General features: G+C 35.4%; 1 protein-coding gene, 1 long non-coding RNA gene and 1 other non-coding gene across 9 annotated transcripts in view; 2 read left to right on the top strand and 1 right to left on the bottom strand.

The window, feature by feature from the left end:
• The window catches only part of PHC3 (polyhomeotic homolog 3), an 80,274-nt gene that overhangs the window by 42,701 nt on the left and 10,606 nt on the right, over positions 1–26,967 (top strand). For 4 of the 7 annotated variants that reach the window (XM_040248849.1, XM_040248820.1, XM_040248826.1 and 1 more), the window contains 6 exons: positions 3,825–3,978; positions 8,889–9,139; positions 12,381–12,540; positions 18,494–18,608; positions 22,764–22,896; positions 22,988–23,219. In XM_040248849.1, the coding sequence (XP_040104783.1) occupies positions 3,825–3,978; positions 8,889–9,139; positions 12,381–12,540; positions 18,494–18,608; positions 22,764–22,896; positions 22,988–23,219 (1,045 nt within the window). Of the gene's footprint in view, positions 1–3,824; positions 3,979–8,888; positions 9,140–12,380; positions 12,541–18,493; positions 18,609–20,663; positions 20,844–22,763; positions 22,897–22,987; positions 23,220–23,393; positions 23,522–26,967 lie in introns of those variants that run through there. The other 3 variants (XR_005722546.1, XR_005722547.1, XM_040248861.1) reach the window with 3 other exon arrangements.
• On the bottom strand, positions 3,449–7,507 carry LOC120869770. The gene is made up of 3 exons (XR_005722631.1): positions 7,471–7,507; positions 5,116–5,247; positions 3,449–3,990 (listed from the first exon to the last, which is right to left on the bottom strand). It is a non-coding gene; the product is annotated as an uncharacterized LOC120869770 (long non-coding RNA).
• On the top strand, positions 21,648–21,753 carry LOC120859602. The gene has a single exon (XR_005720118.1). It is a non-coding gene; the product is annotated as a U6 spliceosomal RNA (small nuclear RNA).

Here is a 26,967-nt window from a genome sequence, read left to right as displayed (position 1 = left end):
TTTTAAATTTCTACTAAGGGAAAACATATACTTGAAATATTTCTCATTTAAAAAGCTAAGAAGGATGAGTTGAATATTGAGAATAAGAAAATTCATTGAGAGGAGTAAAAGTTTTGAATAACTGAGACTATGGTGAAATTTATCAAAATAAACCTCTAAAAATGGCACATATTGCCCAGAAAGGAAAATTATTCTGTAAAAACATTTGTCTTTTAAACATTCTATAAAGAACTTTTATAAAATAATTTATAATAAAATTGAAATAAGGTCTCTCAATGTTAGAACGATCAAATTTATAACTGAGGAAAACAATATTCCCAAAGGAGATTTATATCAAACCTCACTGAAGAGATCTTAACACTTAAATACAAATAACCATTAGCTCAGAAAGGAAAAGAGTTTCAAAGTTTGTTCCTTAATGGACAACATTTTGATTCTCAGGATACAAATTTATAGATTCTTCATTCTTGTCATTTTGACTGATAAGCACGAAGAGGTTGAATTCCACTTTTATTCAGAACAGAACTTGGCAAAGTTAACAGTTGGCATCTAGAAATAAGTTTGCATTTCATTATTTTCTTTTAATGGATTTTGAAGAGTTTACAATGGATAATGTAACATAAAAACACAGTTTTTAAGGTGTACCGTACTTTCAAAGAAATCAGATTTAATTTGAATTTATGTTCTCAATTTCTAGTTCAGTGGATTGGCTTTTAACAAGTAAAAAATAAAGTTCCTCTCTATGCCTTTTATTTTTCTAATTATTTTTGTTAGGGCAAATCTTGGAGGACTATTGGGGATAGAAATATCAAAAACAGAACACTTGCATTAAATTAAAGCTAAAAATCTAAGATCTTGTTATTTTCTGCCCTCTATTAATTTTGTGTTTTTTCCTTAAAATTTATGTTACTTAATTTTTGGAATTTTTTTCATGAGAAGAGTAGTTTTCTTTGCTATCACTGGTGTGGTTATATTCGCTATATATGTTTCCATGTTACTTTTCTTTTACTTTTGAGTACCATAGCCTGTTTATTACATTGCTGTATTTTTCTTTTATTACCTTCATCAAATCTATGTTTTTACCATCAGATTTCTTCATGAGTTACTCATTCCTTCACAGTTTCCAGGTTTTTTCAAATGTTTAAAGGTAGAGAGATATTTACTTCTAAAGAGAAATAATAGGTATTTACTTCTAAATAATAGATGTGAAACTTTCCAACATAAGTGTGAATTTTCAAAGTAAAATCAGTATTTTTTTTTAAAGATTTTTCATTGATAATTGGGTATGATAAATAGGATATGATGAGTGTAGATAATTTAGAACTAATAAATGTTTTCCACAGTTTATTTAGGGAAGGGAGACAGATGAGGCTGATGTACTTTGAGGTAAGTTTGGCAGCCATTGTTAGTTATAGAATAGTTATGAACTAAAGAGAAATTGTAATGTACAGTTTCCAAATGATCTTGTGAGCAAAACCTTCACTTCTTTGCTTTATTCAATCTTTTAGTTATTGTACTTATGTTTTTTATGTTGATGGTGCCAGGTGTCTGACAGGTCTGTTTTTGCCTACTTCCTTTATTCTTTATTTTGCCTTCACGTGGGAGATTTAGAATAAAGTATGTATAGTTAGGCTTACTTGTAAAGAATGAAAAGTATTTTACAGGATTGTTTGATGGATTATTTCAGAATATGCTATTTGTATTTGCCTCTTTTAATCCTTTAAAACTCTTTTCCTGTTTTTTTAAAAATCAGAATTCTATGCATGATCTCCATGATCTTTGATTCCTTAAAAGCTATTGTAGTAGCTGTTTGAAAAACTTGTGATAGCATTAATATTAAAAAGTTTTCAGCACTTAAGGAAAAGATGCCCTTTGTAAGAAGAGTAATTATCTAGTAAAGGAATGCTGCATGGATAAACTGCACTAGTGTAGTTGATAAAACTTACTTGTGTAATTACCTGTGCGTCAGCACCCCCACCACTCTTCCAAATTAAGGGAGTGGCCCCTGCAGCACATGCCCCTCACTAGAAGTTTTTTTGTTTTTACTTTAACCCCCAGGACTTTTTTTGGATGACTTTCCTTATATTGGACATTATCATCATTTAAGGAAATTTATCATGAACAGATAATAGCAGCTATCATTCTTGCACTGTACAATAACCAGCGACTGCTTTCACTACCGAGGATCCAAACACGAGGCAAGGACTCTCCTGGTGAAACAGGTTTTCAGATGCAGGGTTGAGAGCAAATAACTTTTAAAAAATGTTGCCTACTTAATAGCTGATTCAGATCACAACTCTGAATATTATATTTATATAAAATTAGCAGTAACAATAGGAATTTAAAATTTTTAAAACAAAAGGGAAATTTTTTTCTTAATAGAGTTGAAAAGTTAGGAGTTTTTTGGTTTGTTTTGGTTTTTAAATTCTATTGCTGTTGTTAGATATGCCTTTGTAGGTAAAACGTCATAGTCCTTTTTTTCACACATGGTTTAGGCTGGTTTCAGAAATCTTCATCATTTTTAATTTCAAATCATCAAACTTTTTCAATAGTTTGATTAAATTTTTTTTTGTGAATGTTACTGAAACTTTTTTATTTTGACATTAGAAATATTAATCACTTTAGGTAAGTTATCTTAAAAACTCACTTTTATAAGCGTAAGTAATAAGCTTTGTACATAAAAGAAGGGTAGATTGCTTTGTGGCTTTGCTTTTAGTAACCTGTCTTTCAAAAACAATGGTTCAATAAAAATGAGGACAAATTAAAATACCTGTGTCAGTCTGTTACAAGTGGACATTGAGAATTCATCCTTAATTTTAATAACAATCAATAGTAGGTTCCATACTTTTTAGTTAGTTATAAAGTTCCTTCTCAGAGTGCTTTTGAGTCTGTTTTCAAGTATTATCTTTACCATTGGATAACAAGGCAGAAATGTAAAAACCTGCTTCTGTAAGTATGGAACAGTATTAAAGAAATAAAAGTAATAACGTCAAATGGCTTAGGATGGGGGGGGTGTGTGTGTGTGTGTAACAATATTAAAGAAATACGATGGGGTGTGTGTGTGTAACAATATTAAAGAAATACGATGGTGTGTGTGTGTGTGTGGAACAATATTAAAGAAATACGATGGGGTGTGTGTATGTGTGTGTGTCTGTGTGTGTGTGTTTGTGATTCCAGGGACAGATATTTTTTGTTTACTTGATAATTAGCTTATAAAAATTCATTAGATTCTTGAGTCAATTAGAAGATTAAAAATGTAATCACATACAATTTTGTAGGTTCTCAGGCATTACTTTTCAAAATTTGCTCTTTAATTTACATAAATACAGTGAAGAAGAGCTTGGGATATAGTCATTTAGGCAGTACATTTCTTTATATAATAGGTGTCATTCTGGAGATTCACCTAACATGCTTTGAAAATATTAGTATCTGTTTTGATTTATGACAATTGAAACTTAATAGAAACTTTATTAAACTTTCCAAATAGTTATTTGAGTGTATAAATTCAAAACATTTTTAAAAGTTAACAAAATTTAAAGTAATTCCTGATTGAACTATCACCTTTTGGGAAAACCTTAGTGATTTATAACTTAGGTACTGATCCACAGCTTGCTTCCAGTGAAATATCATCAGGTATTATGAATCGTCAAGTATTATGAAAAACTTCATTTGAATAATTTTAAAGCTTCTCTTTCAATTGATCAAATAGTCATTTTGTCTTTTACATTTTAAAACACTTAGAATTTATTTTGTTAATTAAATTAGGAACACCTTATTAAATGTGTCTCACAAACATTTTTAGGCAGTGTGGTTTGTCGTTGTAGGTTTATCAAGTAGAAGATGTCTGTGAAGAAGAAATGCCAGAAGAGTCAGAAGACTGTGTCCGGATGGATAGGACGCCGCCGCCACCCACGCTGTCTCCAGCAGCTATAACTGTGGGGAGAGGAGAAGATTTGACTTCTGAACATCCCTTGTTAGGTGAGGAGGTGCCTAAATTGGGGGGAAATTTCTGTTAGGCAAATGTTAGTAATGGAGAAAGTTCATTTTTTTTCCACCACAGATGATCTTAAACTAATTTGTTATATAATAAATTGCAGCAAAACATAGATTCGAATTCAAGAGCTTTTTTTGATGAAAAACAATTAGATCAATTGATGAGGAAGCCCAAATAAAAACACATTTCAGTCTTTGAAGTTTTAGTAGTTTGCACAGATGTGTTTCATATGCTCTTTCAGATTTATTTGTCAAGCTATTTCTAGCATAAAAATTAGAACAAGGCAAAGTTTATTAGAAAATTTCAATTACACTGTCCAAAAATCACAAAGCATTTGAAGTTATGTCTGACATTCCTCATAATTGCTTGTGATTCAGATTGAGTAAATGCTTTTAAAAGTGTCGCTTTCTGGACAGTACTTAAATTAAGCCACTCTGATTCTTACTGGAGACATGGATTAAAACATTCCTAACACCTTCAAATTCTTATTCACTACTTTAGAACTACTTATGAGTTCAAGTTAATCCTCTCTATTCTCTGCACATTATCAAAGTGACTGTGAATCCTAGGTACTTCACTAAAACATTATGATGTATAGCTCAGTATCTAAGTCCTAAAAAAGATATATTCTGGGTTAGGAGTTTCTTTTTTTTTTTTTTTAATTTTGAATATTTTATTTAGATCAGGGCGTGGCAAATGATAGCTCATGCTTCAGATCTTTCTGCTACATGTTTTGGTATGGCCCGTGAGCCAAGGATAGTTCTAAAATTTTTAAACATTTGGAGAAAAAAAAAAGAGTTAATTCATGTCATGTGAAGATTATATGAAATTCAAATTTCATTGTCCATAAATAAAGTTCTATACAACGTAGCCACATTCATTTGTTCAGATGTTATCTATGGCTACCTTTATACTACTACAGCAAAGAGGGGTCATTGCAGAGAACATACGTCTTTTATAAAAAATGTTTACTGACCCCTCACCCAGATAATGCTAATCTTGATTCAGGCTTTGTTGTAAGTATTCTGTTCTGTTGAATATCTCATCACCTTCATGATCATGTTTAGTTGAGAGGAACCAATATTATCAGGCACGGAAACAAACTATAATGGGGCACTGACTTGGCCTCTCCTTCTTCAGTGTGCCACGTCTCTAACCCTTCTCTTCTTTCTAGCTTTTATTTCTTACTGCCAGTGTGAATCTCCAGAAAGCAAGGAGCTAAAAACCAATTTTACTCCAACTTTTTCTCCTTTCTGAAAAACAAAAAACATTTAGTCAATAAAATTATGAAAAGTATTTAAGACAAATTCAGTATCATTGCCTTTGCTTATTCAAAATAATACCTCAAAAGATAGATCTAAGGAAACTTACCTATAGTACTAAATCTTTGTAGTTTTTGTATACTGAAAATGGATTCATGTTGCTGCAAATATCTTGGGAGTTTTGATTTAAAGGCAGAAATATATATTTTACTGGATACTAACCCTGCATTGTGACTGTGATTTAATTGCCTAATAAGCATTACTAATGGTACTCAAGAAAATTTAAATACTTTTGAAGTATTGAACCTCAGAAATATTCTTCACATTATTTCTTTAGAAATATAATCTGAGATCCTGCCAGACATACTCCTCTGGCTAAATTGCTTCAGTAAACTATAAATTTTTGAATCTTCATTTAATTTTCTTCGTGCTTAACTACTTTTCTGTAGTATATGAGAGGGAAAAGCAAGTACAGATTGCTCATCAAATCATATAATAAACTAACTATAAAAATAGAGGGACTTGTTTCCACCAGGATTGAGTCTTCATAAGTCTATAAGAATTCTTAAAGCCATCCATAAAGGACTTCCCTGGTGGTACAGTGGACAAGAATCCACCTGCTAGTGTAGGAGACACGGGTTCCATCCCTAATCCAGGAAGATTCCACGTACAGTGGAGCAGCTGAGCCTGTGCACCACAGCTGCTGAGGCTGGGCTCTAGAGACTGAGCCACAACTAATGAAGCCTTGCACCTAGAGCCCGTGCTTCGCAGTAAGAGAAGCCACCGCAATGAAAACTGGCACTTACCACAACTAGAGAAGGCCACACAAAGCAGCAAATGCCCAGTGCAGCCAAAAATATTAAATAAAAATAAAAAGCATCTATAAAAAAGTAGAACAAACTCATTGGTTTCACCCAGGAAATGAAACTACAAACAGGCAGAGTAACTTGTGGCAAAGTCTTTATCAGTTAACTTGGGGTTTCTCAATTCACAGTTGTCTTAAATCTAGAGAGGATAATAATTGTGTTTGTTCTACTGTGTTGTGTTTTTTATTTTAACAGCTGATTATGAACTGGCATGTAAACATTCTTCATAAAGTCAGTAACTCATAAGTTTTCAACAAAACTTAGGTCTATTTGTACATATGATCCAAAAATCAGTTAGAACATATATACCAAGCAGTATTTTCTGAAAAAACAACATTATACTTAATGCAGTATCTATATATCTGTAAGGGGACATTAAATTTTTCTTATTTTTCAGCTCTCTATAGATTCGTATTTTCCTTCCAACAGAAAAGTTGCTTTTCAGTTCCTGTTCAGAATTATCTTTTATCCCTTTTTCTCTAGGAGTATATGTGAAAATTAGGTATGTGGGATAGGATTTTTATGGAGTTTTTCAGTCTTGTAATACATGTGTACAATTGTGTATTTATTCCTGGAAATAAGCAAATCAGTATTTCCTGCTGACTTTTAGTTTTTAATGAGGGATTGTGTGACTTTAAATAGGTTTTCTAGTACAGTTTATCCTGGTGGATTATTTGGTGGAACAAGGTTAATTTATGGATATAATATTGCTGTGATAAATAAGCTATATGGTAATATTAATTACATCAAAGTTACTAGGTGTGAACCATTAGCTTTTCCTTTTCTGACACTGTACCAGTTATCACTGCACTGTTTCATTAGTGGAAATTTTTTCTGTTTATCTTTGGCTGTGCTGGTTCTTCATTGCTGAGTGTGGGCTTCCTCTAGTTGTGGCGAATGGGGGCTACTCTTCCTTGTGTTACAAGGACTTCTCTTTGCAGTGGCTTCTCTTGTTGCAGAGCATTGACTAAGATGCTCACGCTCAGCAGTTGTGGTGTACAGGCTTAGTTGCCCTGCAGCATGTGGGGTCTTTCTGGGCCAGGGATCAAACCTGTGTCCCCAGCAATGGCAGGTGGATTCTTAACCACTGGACCACCAAAGAAGTCTCTGAAATTTTTATTCAATAGGGATTTTTCTTTCTTCTGTACCTAACTGGGCTATGTTTGACCATCTTTGATAGTGATATCAATTCTTTTCATACTTATGGTGGAGAGGAGTTACCATAGGAGTTAAAAGCATTGTCTCTGTTAGTAACCCAGCTCCACTACTTACTAGCTGTATATCTTTAGGCAAGTTAATCTTTTTTTTTCCTCCACATCTATAAAATGGAGATAATAACAGTACTTACCCATAGGCTTGGAGAAGGAAATGGCAACCCACTCCAGTATTCTTGCCTAGAGAATCCCATGGACAGAGGAGCCTGGTGGGCTGCTATCCATGGAGTCGCACAGAGTCGGACACTACTGAAGTGCCTTGGCGTGCATGCATGCATTGGAGAAGGAAATGGCAACCCACTCCAGTATTCTTGCTTGGAGAATCCTAGGGACAGAGGAGCCCGGTGGGCTGCCGTCTATGGGGTCACACAGAGTCAGACATGACTGAAGTGACTTAGCAGCAGCAGCAGCAGCACCCATAGGCTAGCTAGGATTAAATGTGTTACAACAACGTGTAAAGACATTTATACATGTAAGTGCTGGCACATAAGTACTCAGTAAATAGTGGTATTATCTTTACCACATGCCCCTTTTTTTTGTTGTTGTTACTTCTCTCAGCCATCTTGTACTCACTGGTATTCCTGGCTGTCACCTGATTCCATCTCTCCACTATTGGTACAGCTTAGTAAAGGTTCAGTGCTAACAAATGGCTAGGTAAAGTCTCTGTCGTAGGCTGTGGATCTGTCTTACTGTGGTTCTCAGAGCTTGCCTGGGAAAAATCAAAGTGAACTAGCCCAGCATTTTGCAATTGCCTGGTACTGCAGTGTTGCTACAAACTGACATGTACAGTGTTATTGAAGATTTGTTAAAAATAGCAACAGCAAAGAACATTTGTGCATGGTTGTGGATTACTTGAAATAAAGGTAATGCCCTGTATAATTCATTATAATTTCTATTTATTCTATCAGTTTCATGATCTTTTTTTCTTAAGCATATTCTCCCCTCCCTAGTACCATTTGGAATATATGAATAGAAACATAGGAAATTTAATAACTGTAGCTTAAAATTTAAAAAATTTTAAAAATAATTGTTCTTAAGTTGACATTCTAAAACATTTTCATGTCTTATGGGACTGTTCTTTTTAACCAAAGTTGGAATGCTAACTTTGAGCAAGTTGTTGTCTTCCGCTGTAAATGGGGATAGTAGTACATATCTCATAAGGTTATTGTGGAGATTCCCAGGTAGTGCTACTGGTAAGGAGCCCACTTGCCACTGCAGGAGATACAAGAGGTACAGGTTCGATCCCTGGCTTGGGAAGATCCCCTGGAGGAGGAAATGGCAACCCACTCTGGTATTCTTAGCTGGAGAATCCCATGGACAGAGAAGCCTGGTGGGCTACAGTCCATAGGGTCTCAGAGAGTCAGATACTATTGAAGCGACTTAGCATGAATTGTGGAGAGATGAGATAATAAATATAAGGGTCTCAGAATTTTGTTTTAAAACATAAGACATTAAACTGTTACTGTTATTAATGTTCTCCAGTTTTCTTTCATATTTGCCTGGGCAGAATGGTACAGATTTAAAAAGTGACTTTTTTTTTTTTTTTTTCCAGAGCAAGTAGAATTACCTGCAGTGGCATCAGTCAGTGCTTCAGTAATTAAATCTCCTTCAGATCCTTCACATGTTTCTGTTCCTCCACCTCCGCTCTTACTTCCAGCTGCTACCACGAGAAGTAATAGTACATCTATTCCCAGTAGCGTACCTAGTGTTGAAAACAAACCTCCACAGGCTATTGTAAAACCACAGATCTTGACCCATGTTATTGAAGGTTTTGTGATTCAGGAGGGATTGGAGCCATTTCCTGTAAGTAGCAAGCAAATTTGCATTTTCAGAATTACTGACGTAGCATAATTTTAAAATGTATGATCTATTGGTCTCTAATGTATTTTCTCTAATAAAAAACTTCAAAAGTTATTAATCTCCCTGGAGAGGGAAATGGCAGTCCACTCCAGTATTCTTGCTTGGGAAATCCCATGGACAGAGGAGCCTGGAGGGCCACAGACCATGGGGTCAAAAAAAAAAAAATTAGAGAATTTCTTTCTGTCTGTTTTTTGTATATTTCCATATATATCAGTAGTTCAAGAATTTTATGCTAGCTATTTAGATGTATAAGATGGAAGCAAACAGTTTCAGGGTATAAGGATATTAGTTTTATGATTTTTAGAGAAGGCAATTAGATGTTCACTCTGAAGGAAACTTTCAATTTTTCCCCTTTAAGGGGATTGAAATGACACCAGAAGTGTATTATTTTCTTTTAAAAGGTGTTTCTTGTATAATGTGATACTTGAGAACTTTAACTTGGATACAGAAAATAGTAACTTGGAATGATCTTATACATCTGAAGTTATCCAGTTGATGGTTTTTAATTAGCAAATATATTTTCTCATTATTTTTTAAATCTCAGGCTTCAATCACATTTTATAAATGCTTCAAAATGTACACATCAGAATTGAGATGCTGTATCCTATCACTAAAAGTAATTTGACTTGAGACCAGCTATATGTTACAGCTACGTTAGCTATATTACATGTTGTGTCTAGAAATGAACATTTTTCCTTAGGAAATATATCAAGACAAATGGCCAAAATCAAAGCCCCAAACAAAGACATGAGAAAACAAAATTATGTATTTTGAAGCCCTTGAAGCATCTGATTTTTCAGATTCATATGTAGGGCATTATGATTGCACAGTGATAGTTGACTATAGCCAGTTGCTTTTGTTTTCAGTATACTGTGTGTAGGATCTAAGAACAAACTGGGATCTAAGAACCTCTGATATAGTGAGTGGAGAAACAGTCTTTTCTCCCTGGTCTCAGAGATTGGATCCTGGCTCTGCCATATACTGAATGTGTAACCTTTGTCAGGCCTCTCAACCGTTTTGAAATTCATTTGCTCGTACAGCAAATGGAGGTGATACTTTGCTCTTACAGTTACTGTGAAGACTAAATGTGTGTAACTGTTCTATGTAGTAATATGTATTATTTTTTCACTGAAAATTTGGAAAATGTACAGAGCAAATAGTAATACCGCAAAATGTATTTTAATATATATATTTTCATATGATCAGGACTATAATTGTATATATAGTTCAGATTCCCTTTTTTTTTTTAAATTAAAAAAAATTTTTTTGACCACACCTTTCTTCTTACCTCTTGTGAGATCTTAGTTCCCCAACCAGAGACTGAACTTGGGTCCTTGGCATTGAAAGTGCAGGATCCTAACCACTGGACTGCCAGGGAATTCCTTACAGATCAGCTTCTTTTGCTTAGTACAGCTTGAACATTTATTTTCTCATTTGATTAATAGTACTTTGGAAACCTTTTGAAAGGTTACCTAATATTTCACTTTCTGGACAGTCATAATTTATATAATCCTTCAATTACAGTTGCTCCTTCCCCCCCCAACCCCCACCCCAAATATCCACAGGTGTCACACTGGTGAGTCAACCCAATTGTAGATCAAGAATCTAGAAAAAAAAAAGAAATCTAGAAAATTCCAAATAGTAAAACTTGAATTGATCATGCACAGGTAGCTATTTACTTCATATTTACATTGTTTTTGGTATTATCAGTAATCTAGAGATGATTTAAAGGGCTTCCCTGTGACTCAAATGGTAAAGAATTTGCCTGCAATGCAGGGGACTTGGGTTCAATCCCTGGGTTGGAAAGATCCCTTGGAGAAGGAAATGGCAACCCATTCCAGTATTCTTGCTGATTTAAACCACACGGCAGAATGTGCATAGGTTATATGCAAATAACGCTCCATTTATACATAAGGGACTTGAGCATCTTGTGTTTTTTTGTACCCTGTGGAGTCCTGGAGTCAATCCCCTGCAGATACTGAGGGACATCTATACTGTTGGACATTTAGGTTTCCTTTTTTTTCTTGCTGTTCAAAGGAATATCCTTGTATGTAAATTATCCATATTTGAAATATTATTTCTTTAGCATAAATTCCCAGAAGTATAGGTGTTAGATCACATTACATATGTATTCATAAGACTCTTGATATATATTGGCAAATCATTTTCTGGAAGAGTATTTAGATTTATTCATATACCCTAAGTGTATACTCTCATCAGCACTCAATAGTGGTTTTTTCAGCAATAATTTCCACTATTTTTATTTGAGACATAATTACATATACAAACTGAAATAAACACAATTTAAAAGGTTATGGGTTGAGAATTCCCTGGTGATCCAGTGGCTAGGACTTGGTGCTTTCACTGCAGGGGCTGGGTTCGATCCCTGCAAGCGAGGTCAAAAAAAAAGTTTATGGGTGATTATTCTTCCAATAAGCTGCTGTTCACTATGTATGAAAAATGCTGGAGACTTGACCAGCATTCTCAAATAGAATCAAAGGTTCTGTTTTTTAAGATTAGCTGAGGGTTCACTAGTAAATCAGTAAATACTTTTGTTGTAGATTATTTTTGCTGAAAGCATTTCTAAAGTAAGTAGTTTTCATGACTTAAATTGGTGTACTGAACATAAGTGACTATATTTTTGTTGATTTTGATGTTTGAGGAATTTTCCATTTCTATTTGTGATTAAAATAGGTTACTTAACTAGGAGTTAGGAGACTTGAGTTCTAGTCCTGTTTCTGCTGTTACAAAGAAATCACCTGCACACTTTGAATATTAGTTCCCTTATCTTTAAAATACAGTAATGATCTATCCTGAGGAAACAATCCTATAAATAAAAAGTTTTGTACATGAAAAATCAATCTTAAAGGTTGTTGCAGAAGAAGGTAAAGGTACTTATAATCACAATTTATTACTGAATTTTTAAAAAGATTTTTTTTAGCCTACCCACCTAAACAGAGACCCTTGGTTCCATTTGACTGAGACTTTGGTCATACTGCTCACGAGCTGTGATATAAAGTGTTTAGGCAACCTGAACATAACCTTTTCTCAAGAAATAAATGAATGGATCTGATCATTGTACAAGTAAATTATCACAGATCCTATTAATTTCAAGAGACTTTTAAACTAAATTATTTCTGAAGGTCTTTAAAAAGATCATTTCGTTTTGTTCTGTCTTTTAAAGGTGAGTCGTTCATCTTTGCTTATTGAACAGCCTGTGAAAAGAAGGCCTGTTTTGGATAATCAGGTGATAAATTCTGTGTGTGTTCAGCCAGAGCTACAGAATAACGCAAAGCATGCAGATAATTCATCTGACACAGAGATGGAAGACATGATTGCTGAAGGTTTGTGGATTTTTCTTAAGATACTCTTTAACTTTGGCGTTTATTGCTTGAATCAGAACATCGATTTTTATCATACACAGATTTTTCCCTTGGAAGTATTTACTTTTATTCTCATATAATGCATTATTTGACTAAAATAATGGGAACTCGAACCAGACTCTTAATGACCATTTAATTAAAATAACAAGATTGGTGTTAATTTTTATACCAGTTTGACCTTTGAAGGAGTGTGAGTGGGAAAATTTCTGTTATATATGAAACCAGTTCAAAATTTTAGGATCAAAACAACCAATCTTCTTCTTTAAACAGACTTTATTAAATGACTATTTTACTGAGCTTGTTTAAAAATTTAGAGCTTCCAGGTTGTTTGGTTTTAGATTTTATGTATTCTTATGTTTGATATCAAGTGAGTATTAACAGTTGTGTGAAGTCTTCAATCAAAAGATGATTAAACTTGTTCAAGGAGGAAAATACCACTAAATCTTCTTAGTGTCAAAGAATCTTTTTTTTTAATAGGCCTTGTTCTACCAGTGAATATTTCATTAAAGTGGATGCAAAATGACTTGAGGAAAACAAACACAAATGCAAAAATGATGTTTTTTATTGATTCTGATCATGGCTCTGCAGTAGATACTGTTCAGTTAAATAGCATGTAGTATGGTCAGGGCTCTACAATTGTGAATTAATTAACATCTGTGTCTAAGTAATTATCCTCAATATATTAGTGTATTTCATCTAAATTTATTCACTTTGTAAATGTTTACTGAATATGTACTGTGCGCCTGTACTTTGCTAAATTAAGTGAAATAGCATGCTGGTAAGCAAAATAGATATTGACTTGGCTCACAGTTTCCCTAATTAAGAGGAAGGCATCTCTGTCATTATTGGTAACATATGGACTGTTGCAATGTATTTATCACTGTTTTACTTGTTATTTGAATGGCAAAGAACTGATAGTAGTATAAAATTTTTTACTGCTAACTTATGTTGAGTTCGGTTTGATTTTTTTATTTAAAAGAATGTTAAATGTGAAAAACTTCAAACATACTTAAAATTAGAGCTGTATAATGAATCTCAGCTCACCCAGACTCAATATTATTACCCAGTTTTAAACATTATTTTGCGAAGTTAGCTTCATGCAACCCTTTGTTTTTTTCCTCCTACATTCCCCTGTTCTCTTTTTCTCTATTGCTTTTTCTCTTTCCCTTTTCTTCCTTTCTTCCCCTGTTTAAAAACAAATCATTCTTGTTGTATTTTACTAGTACATACTTCAGTGTGCATCTATAAAATGAACATTTTAATGCTGTGTCACCCAAAACAATGTTAATAATAATTCTTTGTCATCTAGTACATGGTTCATATTCAAATTTCCTCAATTGTATAATTACTTAAATAGTGTAAATGTCCTTTTATAGTTATTTTGTTCAAATCAGGGTTCAGAAAGTGCCCGGTGGTGGTTTAGGAGTAAAGAGTTAATCACTAAGTTGTGTCCGACTCATTGCGACCCCATGGACTGTCTGTCCAGACTCCTCTGTCCATGGGATTCTCCAGGCAAGAATATTGGAGTGGGTTGCCATTCCCTTCTCCAGGGCATCTTCTACACCCAGGGACTGAAACTGGGTTTCCTGTGTCACAGGCAAGATTCTTTACCAACTGACACCAGGGAAGCCTTTTGTTGTTAGGAATTTAATTTCATTTAATTCCTAAGTACTTGCTTTTATTATAGTTACACATACTATTTATCTGAGAATTTTTCATTTGAGGTGAAGAGTAGTAAAGACAAATGTACAGGGATTTTTTTTTCTTGCCTGTATAAGTGTATAAAAAAAGTTTTCTAGCTTAATAAGCTATATAATGTGCCCTCTTGTGTGCGCATATTGGAGAAAAATGGAAAACTGCCTAGGAAACGTCACAGCATACTTTGTGATGCTCATGGTTTATAATATAATATGTATAAAACATACGGTGGACTGTGCTAGAACGTCAAGGAGCTTTTGATCTAGTTCAGTTCAGTCGCTCAGTTGTGTCTGACTCTTTGCGACCCCATGAATCGAAGCACACCAGGCCTCCCTGTCCATTACCAACTCCTGGAGTTCACTCAGACTCACGTCCATTGAGTCAGTGATGCCATCCAGCCATCTCATCCTCTGTCATCCCCTTCTCCTCCTGCCCCCAATCCCTCCCAGCATCGGAGTCTTTTCCAATGAGTCAGCTCTTCGCATGAGTTGGCCAAAGTACTGGAGTTTCAGCTTCAGCATCATTCCTTCCAAAGAACACCCAGGGTTGATCTCCTTCAGAATGGACTGGTTGGATCTGCTTGCAGTCATTCTAGTAGGAAGTAGCAATCTCTGCAACAGAAAGATAACTAAGAAGCAGCATATGCTAGGTATTAAGTGAATTATATAGATAGTAAGAACATGGCACTTTAAAGCTGGATGATATATTGCCAGACTGGTGAGTTTTCTGTGAATAGGGGGTTTGATTTGGGTCTTAGATGATAAAGCATAGATTTAAGATAACAGAAAGAACCTCTCAGGTTAACATACCACGAATAAATGCACAGAAGATGTGCAAGTGCTCAGTAACTTCAGGAGGGGGCAGTGAAGAGTAGGCAGTTGGATTAGAGAAGATAGTGGGCAGTAAGGCAGAGTCAGATTCTAGCGTACCTTGAGATTCAATTATGGAGTTAGGAGTTATTTTACTGTCAAGAGGATGGTTACTGAAAATTTTTAGGCAGGTGACATGAAAAAATGGTTTTGAAACTGCTGGTCACGTGTGGATGAATAGTAGAGGTTTGGCATGTAATTGATACTTGTAGTCACGGTGGGAAGGGAAAGGAAAGAAGTGATGGCAGACAAGGCAAAGGGTGGTTTTAATGAACAGGATACCAGAGTAAGGAGAAGGAAGGGTTAAAGATGGTTAATCTCTGCAATGAAAAATAAATAAGCTATAGAAATCTAATGCACAGTATAATGAATACTGACAATATTGTACTATAATCATCAGTCTAACTTAAGCTAAAACTTAATTATCCCAATGACTAAAATAGATAAAAATGTAATGTGATAGAAATGTTCAGAATTTCTACTGAGGCAGTCATTTGTATAAATGTATCAAATTAACGCCTTGTACACCTTAAGTTTACAGGGTGTTATATGTTAACTGTGGCTAAAAAAAGATGAATCTATTTCATAGTGGACATACATTTACTGAAAATGTATCAGTTTTTAAAATACTTCATAATTTCCCATGGTAATTTTATTAAGTATTTCTGATGGGAAGTACTATAGGGTGAAATGGTGAGGTCATTTATTTAGTGGCTTTGGCTTTACGAGTGTAGGCAGTTTAATTCAGTATAAAAAACTTAATGATTATTCTTTTTTTAAAGGATAAATTGTATCTCTATTTGGACTGGTTGTATAACCAGAATCTCCATCTAAAATGTGATTTATCAAAATGTCTTATGTCTTCCCTGGTAAATCATCATGCTGGATGGTGGTTTCTATCTCATTGCCTTCTTACTGCTGATCATCACATGATCTCAAGTCTTCAGGAAAATTGAAAAGTAATTCTTCTTTGCACAAAAAAAATTGGGGCTCTCTATTAGTTAGGATATATGTTTGGCCACTCCATGAGACACCCAGAGTAATACCTGGTTAAGTAAGAAGTTTCATTTTCTCTGACATAGCCTAAAGGTAGGCAGTGCGGGGCTCCATTTTGTTGGGCATGTAAGCTGTCAGTGTCTCATGGCCCTGCCATCCTTGGAGTGTTGCTCTCATTTCCAAGATAGCTAATCTTCATGATCACATTCTCATCAGTAAGATAGGGCATCACCTGGAATTTGGTCAGAAATCGGCCACACATAGGGCAGCAGTTGTACTTTTTATTCTCAGTGGCTATATTCCTAGCTAAAAGTTAGGCTTTTGTTACTGGGGGAGAAAAGTGAAGAGCTGATATTAGGGAATTGCCAGCTGTCTCTGTATAGAATCCCATCTTTATTATCTCAAGCAGTTTTTTAAAACTTACTTGGCTCTGTAATTTTTTATTTACAAATGTGAAAAAGTAGCCTTGGTAACATGCCCAAATTTGTTGAAACTTTGACCAAAATTAGAACTGGACTTCTTTGAATCTGTTAATGTTCCTCTCATCTTTATGAGAAATAAAACTGATGTAAACTTTTTGTCAGGTTGTTAATCCTTAGACCATACCTGTTTGGGATCTTGCGTCTCTCCTCAGCAAAAACATTTCCTTCTCCTTCATAAGGTTGTCTAACCTATTATCAAGTGTTGCATATTTTTATGTTAATTCAAGGTTTTGAAATAAAGCTTTCAGTAGAGTCAAAATAAAACAGCCCAAAGAATGGGCTCTTTGGGGCTGGATTGGTGGTCAAATGAGAGGTTCTCTATCCAGTACAGGCTTTTCAAGGTCAGATCTGGTTATAGGCATGACAAACTAGAAACAATACTCCTGGAAGTTATGACACTAGGTCCCAGGAACGTGTTGTGGGGCAGAGCTGTGTGAAAGCCATCTCTGGGTCATTGGAAGAAACAGTTCTTACTTGGCTTGGTTTGAGACTCCTTGTTCCTCATTGCCACTAACTAGATGAGCTTGCTTATGAAGAGAGTCCTGAGCGTTTCTTTGAGATGATCGTTTGCTAGTTTATGACTTGATTGGCCATGACAGTGTCTTGGATGTCCCTTGACACTTCAAATATTTCACAGTGTGTTTTTGCTGCCTTCACTTAATTTAGCATTTTGCCATTTGCTTCTCCAGTAACACTGGGATAAAACGATCCTTGAATGTATGAGTGCATGTTCACGTCTACATTTCAGAGTCCCTTTCTTCATCTTAACAAGTCTTGGTTAAGTGAATAACATAGAAAAGCACATAAAGAGCTCATAGCTAAAAGCTTTAGTTAGAGTTCCTTTTTTTGGTATATTTTATGACTCAGCATAGGAATTATGCTGATGCATGAAAATAGTAAAATAATGGTGATTTAAAGAATTAAACAGTTTTCATTGAAGTGTTTGTTACTTGTTATAGGTCTTGGTACTGCTGATTCTTACGTGGAATATAGGAAGTGGACCTGTCACTTTTTTATGCTTGATACCTGTTAGACATTCATGTAATCTTCACTGCATTTTTTTGGGGGAAGGTATCATAAGCCCTGTTTTACAGATGAGAAAACTGTGGGTCTTGAAGGTTAAATTGCTTATTTATAGGTGACTGCTGCTGGATACTTGAGGATGTAGGTAGGAAGTTTCTTTAGGTCCTGTGGTATGACTCGAAGAAAGTTATGGATACAGAGAGGTAGAGGAAGGACATTCTTAATTAACAGAGAGCACCCTGACAAAAAAGAGCAGAGGTTAGAAATTATAAAACTATTGATGATTTTGAAGATAAATGTAAATTATTTTAATATAACTAAAAGGGACTTTTACAATTAGATAAATACATCTTTATGTATTCTGTTGTACACTGTAGATCTTAGAGAGTGTTAACTATTTTAAATGCTTCTCTGAAATCAGACATCAAAGTCGTCATCTTGGAGTTCTCATTTTCTCCAGGTAGAATGGTGTTCTTTGCTATGTATATTATACACAGCACAATGTATCAGAATTCATATACTATGTAATACTTTTTGGAAGGTAGTGACTTTATTTGCACGTTTTAGGTAGGTTGGATTCTTTGCAAATGAACCTTTGAAGAGGTACTATTTATTTATATAGAGAAAACTCCATAAGATTTTTATGCAGGAGCTAGAGGGAATTGGTGGAAGTGGTTGTTTGGGGGGCTTTGCCTTGCCAAAGTGGCTGTGGACTGAAAAGTTAAGACGATTCCTTTTAAGTCTCCTGTAGGGTCTGAACACTAGCAGCATCTGACCAAAGTAGAAGCTAAAAGAAAATTTGCCACAGTCAAGTTTTTGGAATTTTTTTGTTTTTTTCTTTTTTAGAGACATTAGAAGAAATGGACAGTGAGTTGCTCAAGTGTGAATTCTGTGGAAAGATGGGGTATGCTAATGAATTTCTTCGGTCAAAACGATTCTGCACTATGTCATGTGCCAAAAGGTATTTCTGTTCTCAAGTTTCCTAGAGTACAAGCCAAAAACTGCTGTAACAAAACTAAAAAACTTGCAGAGTTTACCATTAGTCACAATTAGGTACTGTAGAAGAATAATATCAAATAGACATTATCTGGAGCTACTTTGCTATTTAGTTGTTAAATTTTACTTGGCGAAAACTGTATTCATAACAGATATAACATAATCTAATGATATATAGCATAATCTAATATTGAAGTAGTAATCTCCAGGTGGTAAGAATATGGTTAGGAGAATCCCTCCTGTGAATACACTGCTAGTCCTTTGTTTTAACAATATTGAAATACCTGGATTTACTTTGTTATATTTTAAAATGTTTCATTTCTTTTAACCATATCCTGTTTGTTTTAGGGTTTTTAGTGGGACATCTGTAGCATAAATTGTCCACATTGTTATATTACTTGATAACAAAAATGCCTGTCTTTTCTAAATGTTTTTTCAGTAATATTATAAGTAAATAGTACTACTGTCAAAAAGCCTTTTTAGTATCTTCATTGATCTAGTCACAAATTTAAAGAAAGCCTAATTCTGTTAATAAATCCTAATACAGGTATTTCCCACTGAAGGTAAAGTGTTAATAAATCCTAATACAGGTATTTCCCACTGAAGGTAAAGTATGTGCACAGTTTATTCTGAACTTTGTTCTGTATTCCAAAAGTTATTTTCTCAAAGAATTTAAGATCGTAAAGATACATCTAGGGAATTTCTTCGGAGAAGGCAATGGCAACCCACTCTAGTACTTTTGCCTGGAGAATCCCATGGATGGAGGAGCCTGGAATGCTGCAGTCCATGGGGTTGCAAAGAGTTGGACACAACTGAGCGACTTCACTTTCACTTTTCAGTTTCATGCACTGCAGAAGGAAATGGCAACCCACTCCAGTGTTCTTGCCTGAAGAATCCCAGGGACGGGGGAGCCTGGTGGGCTGCCATCTATGGGGTCGCACAGAGTCAGACACGACTGAAGCGACTTAGCAACAGCAGCAGGGAATTTCTTGCTCCCTAAATAAATCCATTATTTAGTATGGTGCACCTAAAATATATTTAGTAAAACTTAAGTTAAATAAGCAGAAGTATTTTCTTCTGAAAATGGGTTAACGGTTTTTCATTTGTCAATCTGATATTCAGATATTCTTTCATGTTATTTTGATAGTCCTAATCAAATTATGTAACTATTTTGTTTGCATATACCACAAGAAAGAATAGTGGCTCTCTGATTCAAAGGGATGAAAAACTGAGGGAGGAGGATTGCCTTTCAGAATATTTTAAGCTTCTTGACTATTCAGAAATATTTCAGGACAGTTAACACCCTACCATCACTCTTCTCCCAGGGATGATTGCTGAGTTGTCAGGTAGTCTAGCTTTAGGTGGAGCTCTTTAGAGGCTTAGAGGTCCTAAGGTAGGAAAATACAGAGGAGAGAAGAGTAAGGAGGGGAGGATGTTAGGTCAGGTAAGAAATGCTGTTTACATGTATGCCTAGCTACCTTTTTTCACTATCTCAGTATTTAGGGACTAAATAGCAAATGTAAAGTTAGTCTCCTTTCTCTCTTCTTTAGTCAGTTGGGAAAGACGTTTGTTAGTTGATGTAAATGGAAATCAGAAACCTTTAGAGCTGAGCCCACAGATGAGCATATTGAACACAGGAGGAGCTTGTTTAATTGTTTCAGGGTAAAATGAAGTGACCATCAGAACACTCTTTTCTTTTTTATATTTTTAGGGGAAAAATAGCCTGTTTACTCTCATAGTACTTCTTACTTCCACCTCATTGATATTTTCATAAACATAAGTGAGGGAATTTTCTTTTGATAAAACAGTTTTCAATAGCAAAGTTAACTGGGATTTATTCTTGTCATTTCCCTGAAAAATCATCTTAGAGCAAAAGAGTTTCAAAAAGAACTTTGAAGATAAGAAATTACAACAGCAATTTTATGTGTAAAAAAAGAGGAACTATGTGCATTTTTTTAGCCTTTTTATAACATTTCAGAAATTTGCTTATTAGATGATCTCTTTTCACTCTTCTTTCTAGGGAAGGAGTCAGAGGACTACACCCAGGCTGAGTCCTTTCTGTAGCCTGTTTTTGTATGGCCCCTGAACTAAGGATAGTATTTAAATTTTTAGGTGGTTGAAAAAGAATCAGAATATTTTGTGACACATGAAAATTAATAAAATTCAGTTTAATTGTCACTGTATATAATGTATTGCTCAGTCATGACTGAGCATGTTTGTGACTACATGGACTGTAGCTCACCAGGCTCCTCTACCATGGGACTTCCCAGGCAAGAATATTGGAGTGGGTAGCCATGGCTTTCTCCAGGCAGTCTTCCCCACCCAGAGATTAAACCCAGTTCTGCATTGCAGGCAGATTCTTTACCATCTGAGCCACCAGGAAGGCCCCAAGTGTCTCTGAGTAAAGTTTTATGGGAACACATCTATTCTCATTCATTACTGTCTGTGGCTGCTTTTATGTTACAATCACAGAGTTGAATAGTTGTGGCAGAACCTTTGTGTGGCCTACAAAATCTAAAACATTTAATATCTGGCCCTTTATATAAAAAGTTGCCCAGCCCCTGTTTAGGGCGTTGGAACCCAATAAATGGCAAAAGATTCTTTTTTTTTTTTTTTTGCCACACTGCATAACATACAGGATCTTAGTTCCCCAACCAGGGATTGAACCTGCACCCTTTGCAGTGAAATGTGGATTTTTAACCATTGGACCTCCAGTAAAGTCCCATCACAGGACTCCTTTAAACTGTCATCATGCCTTAGAAAGTGAAAGTGTTATTTGCTCGGCCATGTCTGACTCATTGCAGCCCTATGGACTGTAGCCTGCCAGGGTCCTCTGTCCATGGAATTCTCCAGGCAAGAATACTGGAGTGAGTTGCCATTCCCTTCTCCAAGGGAAGCTTCCCAACCCAGGGATCGAACCCATGTCTCCTGGATTGCAGGCAGACTCTACCATCTGAGCCACCAGGGCCTTATATAAAGATTGATGTTAAAAAAAGTCATAAGAGTGCTCACTTTGACAATACATATGCTAAAATTAGAACACTGTAGAGAAGATTAGCATGTTCCCTGCATAAGATGATAGGCAAATTAATAAAATGTTCCACATTTAAAAATATGTATATATTAAAATATACACTTAAAAATATTAGTCTGTTTTGGTAAAAATAATCTTCCAGCCAGTTTTTTTAAAGAAAAAATAAATTTATTGGCTGTGCTAGGTCCTCATGGCTGCACGAGGGCTTTCTTTAGTTTGGGGAGCAGGGGCTCCTCTAGTTGCAGTGTGTGAGGTTCTCATCGTGGTGGCTTCTCTTGTTGAGGAGCACAGGCTTATATGTATGTGGACTTCAGTAGTTGTGGTGCACACTTAGCTGCTCTGCAGCACGTGGAGTCTTCCCGGGCATGTGGAGTCTTCCCGGGCATGTGGAGTCTTCCCGGGCATGTGGAGTCTTCCCAGACCGGGGATCACCCTGTGTCCCCTGCATTGACAGGCAGATTCCCAACTACTAGTCCACCAGGGAGGTCCTTTTCCAGCCAGTTTTAAAGAATGAACTATATCTGAACTGCCTGAATTCCTAAGAACCATGAATTCCTTGTATAACTTTGATAACTCAACTTTACCTTTCTGTCTTTGATTTTAGTTATATTTGACAAATATTTTACTAGCCATTTGAGATTTCCTCTTCTCTACTATATTAATCTCTTTAAAAAAATCTCTTCAGAAATGGTTACCCAAGAAAATAACCATTTGAATGATCATCTAGTTAGCTAATAATTTCTTCTTCTCCTGGAACCTTGAATTATTTTGCAGCTGTAAAAATGAGTTATTGTTTGTATTTTGCAGAAAGTTTCCCACTATCATGCTGTTATTAGGAGATATCAGTACCTTGTTATAGGCGTCCAGTATTATATTGAGAGCTATATTATATATAACAAGGCCTTTTTTTTTTTTTCTATTAGCATAAGTAAATTTACTAAACACTGTGCTTTACTTTCTGAGGTATTATAATCCATAATAAATGGCATTTACTGATTCACAACTGCACTTTAATTAAGGTCATAATTACTAAGTGGAGCATCCCACACATCATTTAATATTTTTTTTCTTACTTGAATTTCTTAGGTACAATGTTAGCTGTTCTAAAAAATTTGCACTTAGTCGTTGGAATCGTAAGCCTGATAATCAAAGTCTTGGGCATCGTGGCCGTCGTCCAAGTGGCCCTGATGGGGCAGCAAGAGAACATATCCTTAGGCAGGTCTGTAGAAACCTTGATTCAATGTACAATACCCTTTTCAGAAATACAAGGAAAGTGCAATGCTGTATTTTACTTGTACTACATTTTCCAGCTTCCAATTACTTATCCATCTGCAGAAGAAGACTTGGCTTCTCACGAAGATGCTGTGCCATCTGCTATGACAACACGCCTGCGCAGGCAGAGTGAGCGGGAAAGAGAGCGTGAGCTTCGGGATGTGAGGATGAGGAAGATGCCTGAAAACAGTGGCCTGCTGCCAGCGGCACAAACAGAGCCGTCTATATGGACAGTTGATGACGTCTGGGCCTTCATCCACTCTTTGCCCGGTATGTGCTTGGCCACTTTGACCTTGATTTTTGCCTTGTGCACACACCCAGGAATGACATTAGATCCATCCACCCCTGTTGCACAAAAGGGCTAGAGAAGTTCTGTGTATATATACTCATTAAATGGCATTTGCTATTGAAATGTGATCTGTTTCCTCTTGCTTATTCCCTCAGCACAACTGGGTATTTTCTCATACCCCCCAAGTCGATAAAAACTGACTAGTCCTGCTTCTGCTGTGACACCTCAGCCGGTGAAGATATTAAAGGTGCTCTCTTCTCTTCAGTCTGATTTCTCTCGAGAGGTCAGTAGAGAGATTGAGTCAGACACTTCTTCCCTTCTGCTCTTCCAGTTTTCTAGTCTATCAATATTTCCTCCTTATTTCCTAATTTAACCTTTTTTAAATGAAATAACACAGACCAAATTTTTTTTTACATTTTTGAAAGCTAATCAAGACCTTTTTGAGTGTGATAAAATTTTGGTTTCTTTAAAAAAAATTAAAAAACCAAAAATGTTGTTTCTTTTAAAGGAGGCTGCATTCTTTGATTCTTTGCAAAAAGTTTAAGACATCAGGAACACTTCTGAAATTAAGTAGACAACTGAAATTCAGTTATGATATTCCATTCCAATATTGAGGGTTACTTTCTTATTTATATTTCCTGCTCTCTCATTTGGTATTCTTTCCATCAGCTTAAGTCGTTATATTCTTTTATCTTTACTAAACAATAATCTTTTATATCCATTTTCTCTACTGGGCTGGGTACTGAAGACCACCTTTGCCAATGATGAGACCCACACTGCCTCTATATGTTGAGACAGTATGTATTTTTTTAATCAGCAAATCTTTTATCATTCACTTTAACTTTATGAATATGGAAAGTAAGATTTTTAAAAACATTTGTTCCATTTTGGGTTTTTGGTGAATCATACCATTTCTCTTGAAACAAGCTTTCCAGAAAAATATATCCCCTTTGAACTTGTCCAGACTTAACTAAAACTAATCCACCTATATTTGGTAATCAATCTTTCTATGAAGGTGACCACTGTCTCAGAAGCAGACTTATAGCTAAAATCTTATGATTGAAGAAAATATATTCAGAAGTATTCTGCATTTAAAAAAAAAAAAAAATCTGTTAGCCATTTTACCTTACACAGATGGTTCCTGACTTGTGATGGATAGACTTAAGGAACTTTCGATTTTATGATGGTACAAAAGTGATATACATTAAGTAGAAAGCGTGCTTCAGATTTTGGATTTTGATTTTTTGCTGTTGATACGAAGCATGATACTCTCTGCAAATTGGGCAGGACAGCTCCATCAGCCGTGCTGTCATGAGGGTAAATAGCTGACAAAACCATGCTTGACTCATGCAATCATTCTGGTTTTTTACTTTCAGTACAGTATTCAATAATTTACATGAGATATTCAACACTTACTATAAAACAGCCTTTATATGTTAGGTAACTTTGCCCTACTTACAGTAGGGTATTCTTAATGTTCTGAGGATGTTTAAAGTAGGCTAAGCTAGGCTATGATGTTTGGAAGTTTAGGTGTGTTAAATGCATTTTTGACTTGATGTTTTCAACTTTCAATGGTTTTATCAGGATGTCAAGTTTGAGGGAGATAAATATACAGAACTCTAGTTTTATTAAATTATTTTTTAATGGCTTATTTTAAAAATGTGAAGTAAGCTTTTTTTTCTATTAAACAAGATATGGTCACTTTTAAAGAAAGATGAAATTGTTTAAAGAAGGGATACATTTTTCATGGGAAGATTTTTAAGCATGCACCTAGGAAAACTTGGGTGTGATTCAAGTGCTGACCATGTGGGTTTAGAATCTGCTTTAAAAAGCTGATATATTAGAGAATGGTGCGTCTTCACAGGGTGTGGCTTTAACAGTTAATGAAATAAATTTTAAGTTTTACACCAGTCTAAGTATCTTGAGAATTAACATTGGAACTGTCATCTTTAGACAGTCTCAGTCTTCCAAATGGGATATATGAGCTGTTTGTTAGCCTGATTTCTCATTTGGAGGGGGAAATATTTCTTTTCCTTTGGGGAGGAGGAAAGTAGTTGGCCAAACAGATAACAAATAACAGCTGCTGCTGATTGTCCTATCACTTCATATGCTTTTTATAGGGCTAGTTTTCTAATTTTCCCCAGCATCTATTTGCGACAAGGCCACTCTTGGCTGCTTTATTAGGACAAAGGCTAACTTTTTTGTTTTGTTCTTCCTTCATTGAATTGAAAAAAATTACTTCTTATAACTTGAGATGCTTGCCTTATTGAGTTCAAGACAATTTTGTTGCCAGCCTTTTAGAGAAAACTACATATAAGGTAGACCCAGACTGTTTTATAATTTAGAATTTGTTGGTATTAAGAGAGTGCTGAATATAACTGCTTTTTTACTGATTAAATGGGAGTATTTCTAAACTGCTTTGATAGGCTGAGTAACAAGCTTATTTGTGTGATGCGTTACATCTTCTTTCTCAAGAGTTTTTCTCTGAATAATGCCTGTGGCTTAAGGTAAATCTCAGCCAGAAAAGGCCGTTAGTGTCATTTCTCTATGTTCATCTGGCCTTTGTAAATCCTTTTGAGCCTCTTTCAGCTCATACCGGGCTGTATTTTATTTTTTCCCCTGAGCTCTTCTCATGGAATGAATAAACTTGTAAATTTTGTAATCTCTTGCATTTTTGTTTCTTTCTGGTTGAGGCTAGGTTTCCCTCTTTCATCAGGGCACCTGTATTTATTCCTAGAGTTTTCTCTTCTTGTCGTAGTCATCTTGTGAACCATCTTGGTGGGACCATATTAGAGCTGGTATGCAGACAAGTCTCAGAGCTGTTACCAGAGTAAAATATTATCTTCTTCTAAATGTTTGTACATTAAAAAGTTCTCTATAGGAAAGGTTCTTTGTACTCTCCGTTTATGCAGTTATCTTCTTTAACTCTTCCTTGATACAGTGAACTGCGTTTTGCAAAGATCACTTTAGTCTGCATTTGTTGGTCTGTGAATCTGCAGCAGGATTAGTTTCTATGTAGGTGTAAAAAGTAGGTATTGTTTAAAAACATGACTATTTACTATAGTTTCATAATACTGATACTGGGACTCGTTTGTTCTGTAGTGTTGAGTGCAGGTGATAGCCTTTCATCATCCTTACCGAGGTTAATTTTTGTATGGGGTGTTTTTGTTTTAGGGTTAGCTGGAAATGTGACTGGGCACTTGTGAGGTTCCTTTGGGACCCATATCTGTGTGCAGAGGCCCATCCCATCCTGATCTGCTTCTAGTGATGTGAAGCCAGCTGAGCTGACTGCTTGTTGCAGTCAGGGTATGTTCTGTAATGTCCCTGGAGCACCAGCTGTTCTACAGATGTAAATTCTAAATATGTCAGAAATTCATGGAATTTTAGCTCGGTATACCTTGGGCATCTAGATTTGACTCTGCCTCCCCTTTTTAAAATCACTTTATTTTTTCATTTCTATACTAATGTATAAACACCCTTTTTTTGTGGTTGGCTTAAGAAAGTTGTGATCTAAAATTCTGAAGATCATTCCTGTTTGATCATGCTGTTTCCCCACATTTTGTTCTTTATTATTTTGCTAACACATATTTTGTCTACCTACAAGAAGACATTTGAAGAGGGATCTAATAATACTGAGGAACAAGAACATACTATGAATTTCTTCATGGAGAACTCCTTGTTTCTATTCCCAAATGTAGCTCTTACAGTCCTCATTACTTCTCACTGCTT

This window comes from Oryx dammah, unplaced genomic scaffold (assembly GCF_014754425.2).
Source record: "Oryx dammah isolate SB20612 unplaced genomic scaffold, SCBI_Odam_1.1 HiC_scaffold_2, whole genome shotgun sequence".
Taxonomy (NCBI): Eukaryota; Metazoa; Chordata; class Mammalia; order Artiodactyla; family Bovidae; genus Oryx; species Oryx dammah.
The sequence above is the reverse complement of the archived record's forward strand: the minus strand, read 5'-3'. Positions and strand labels throughout refer to the sequence as shown.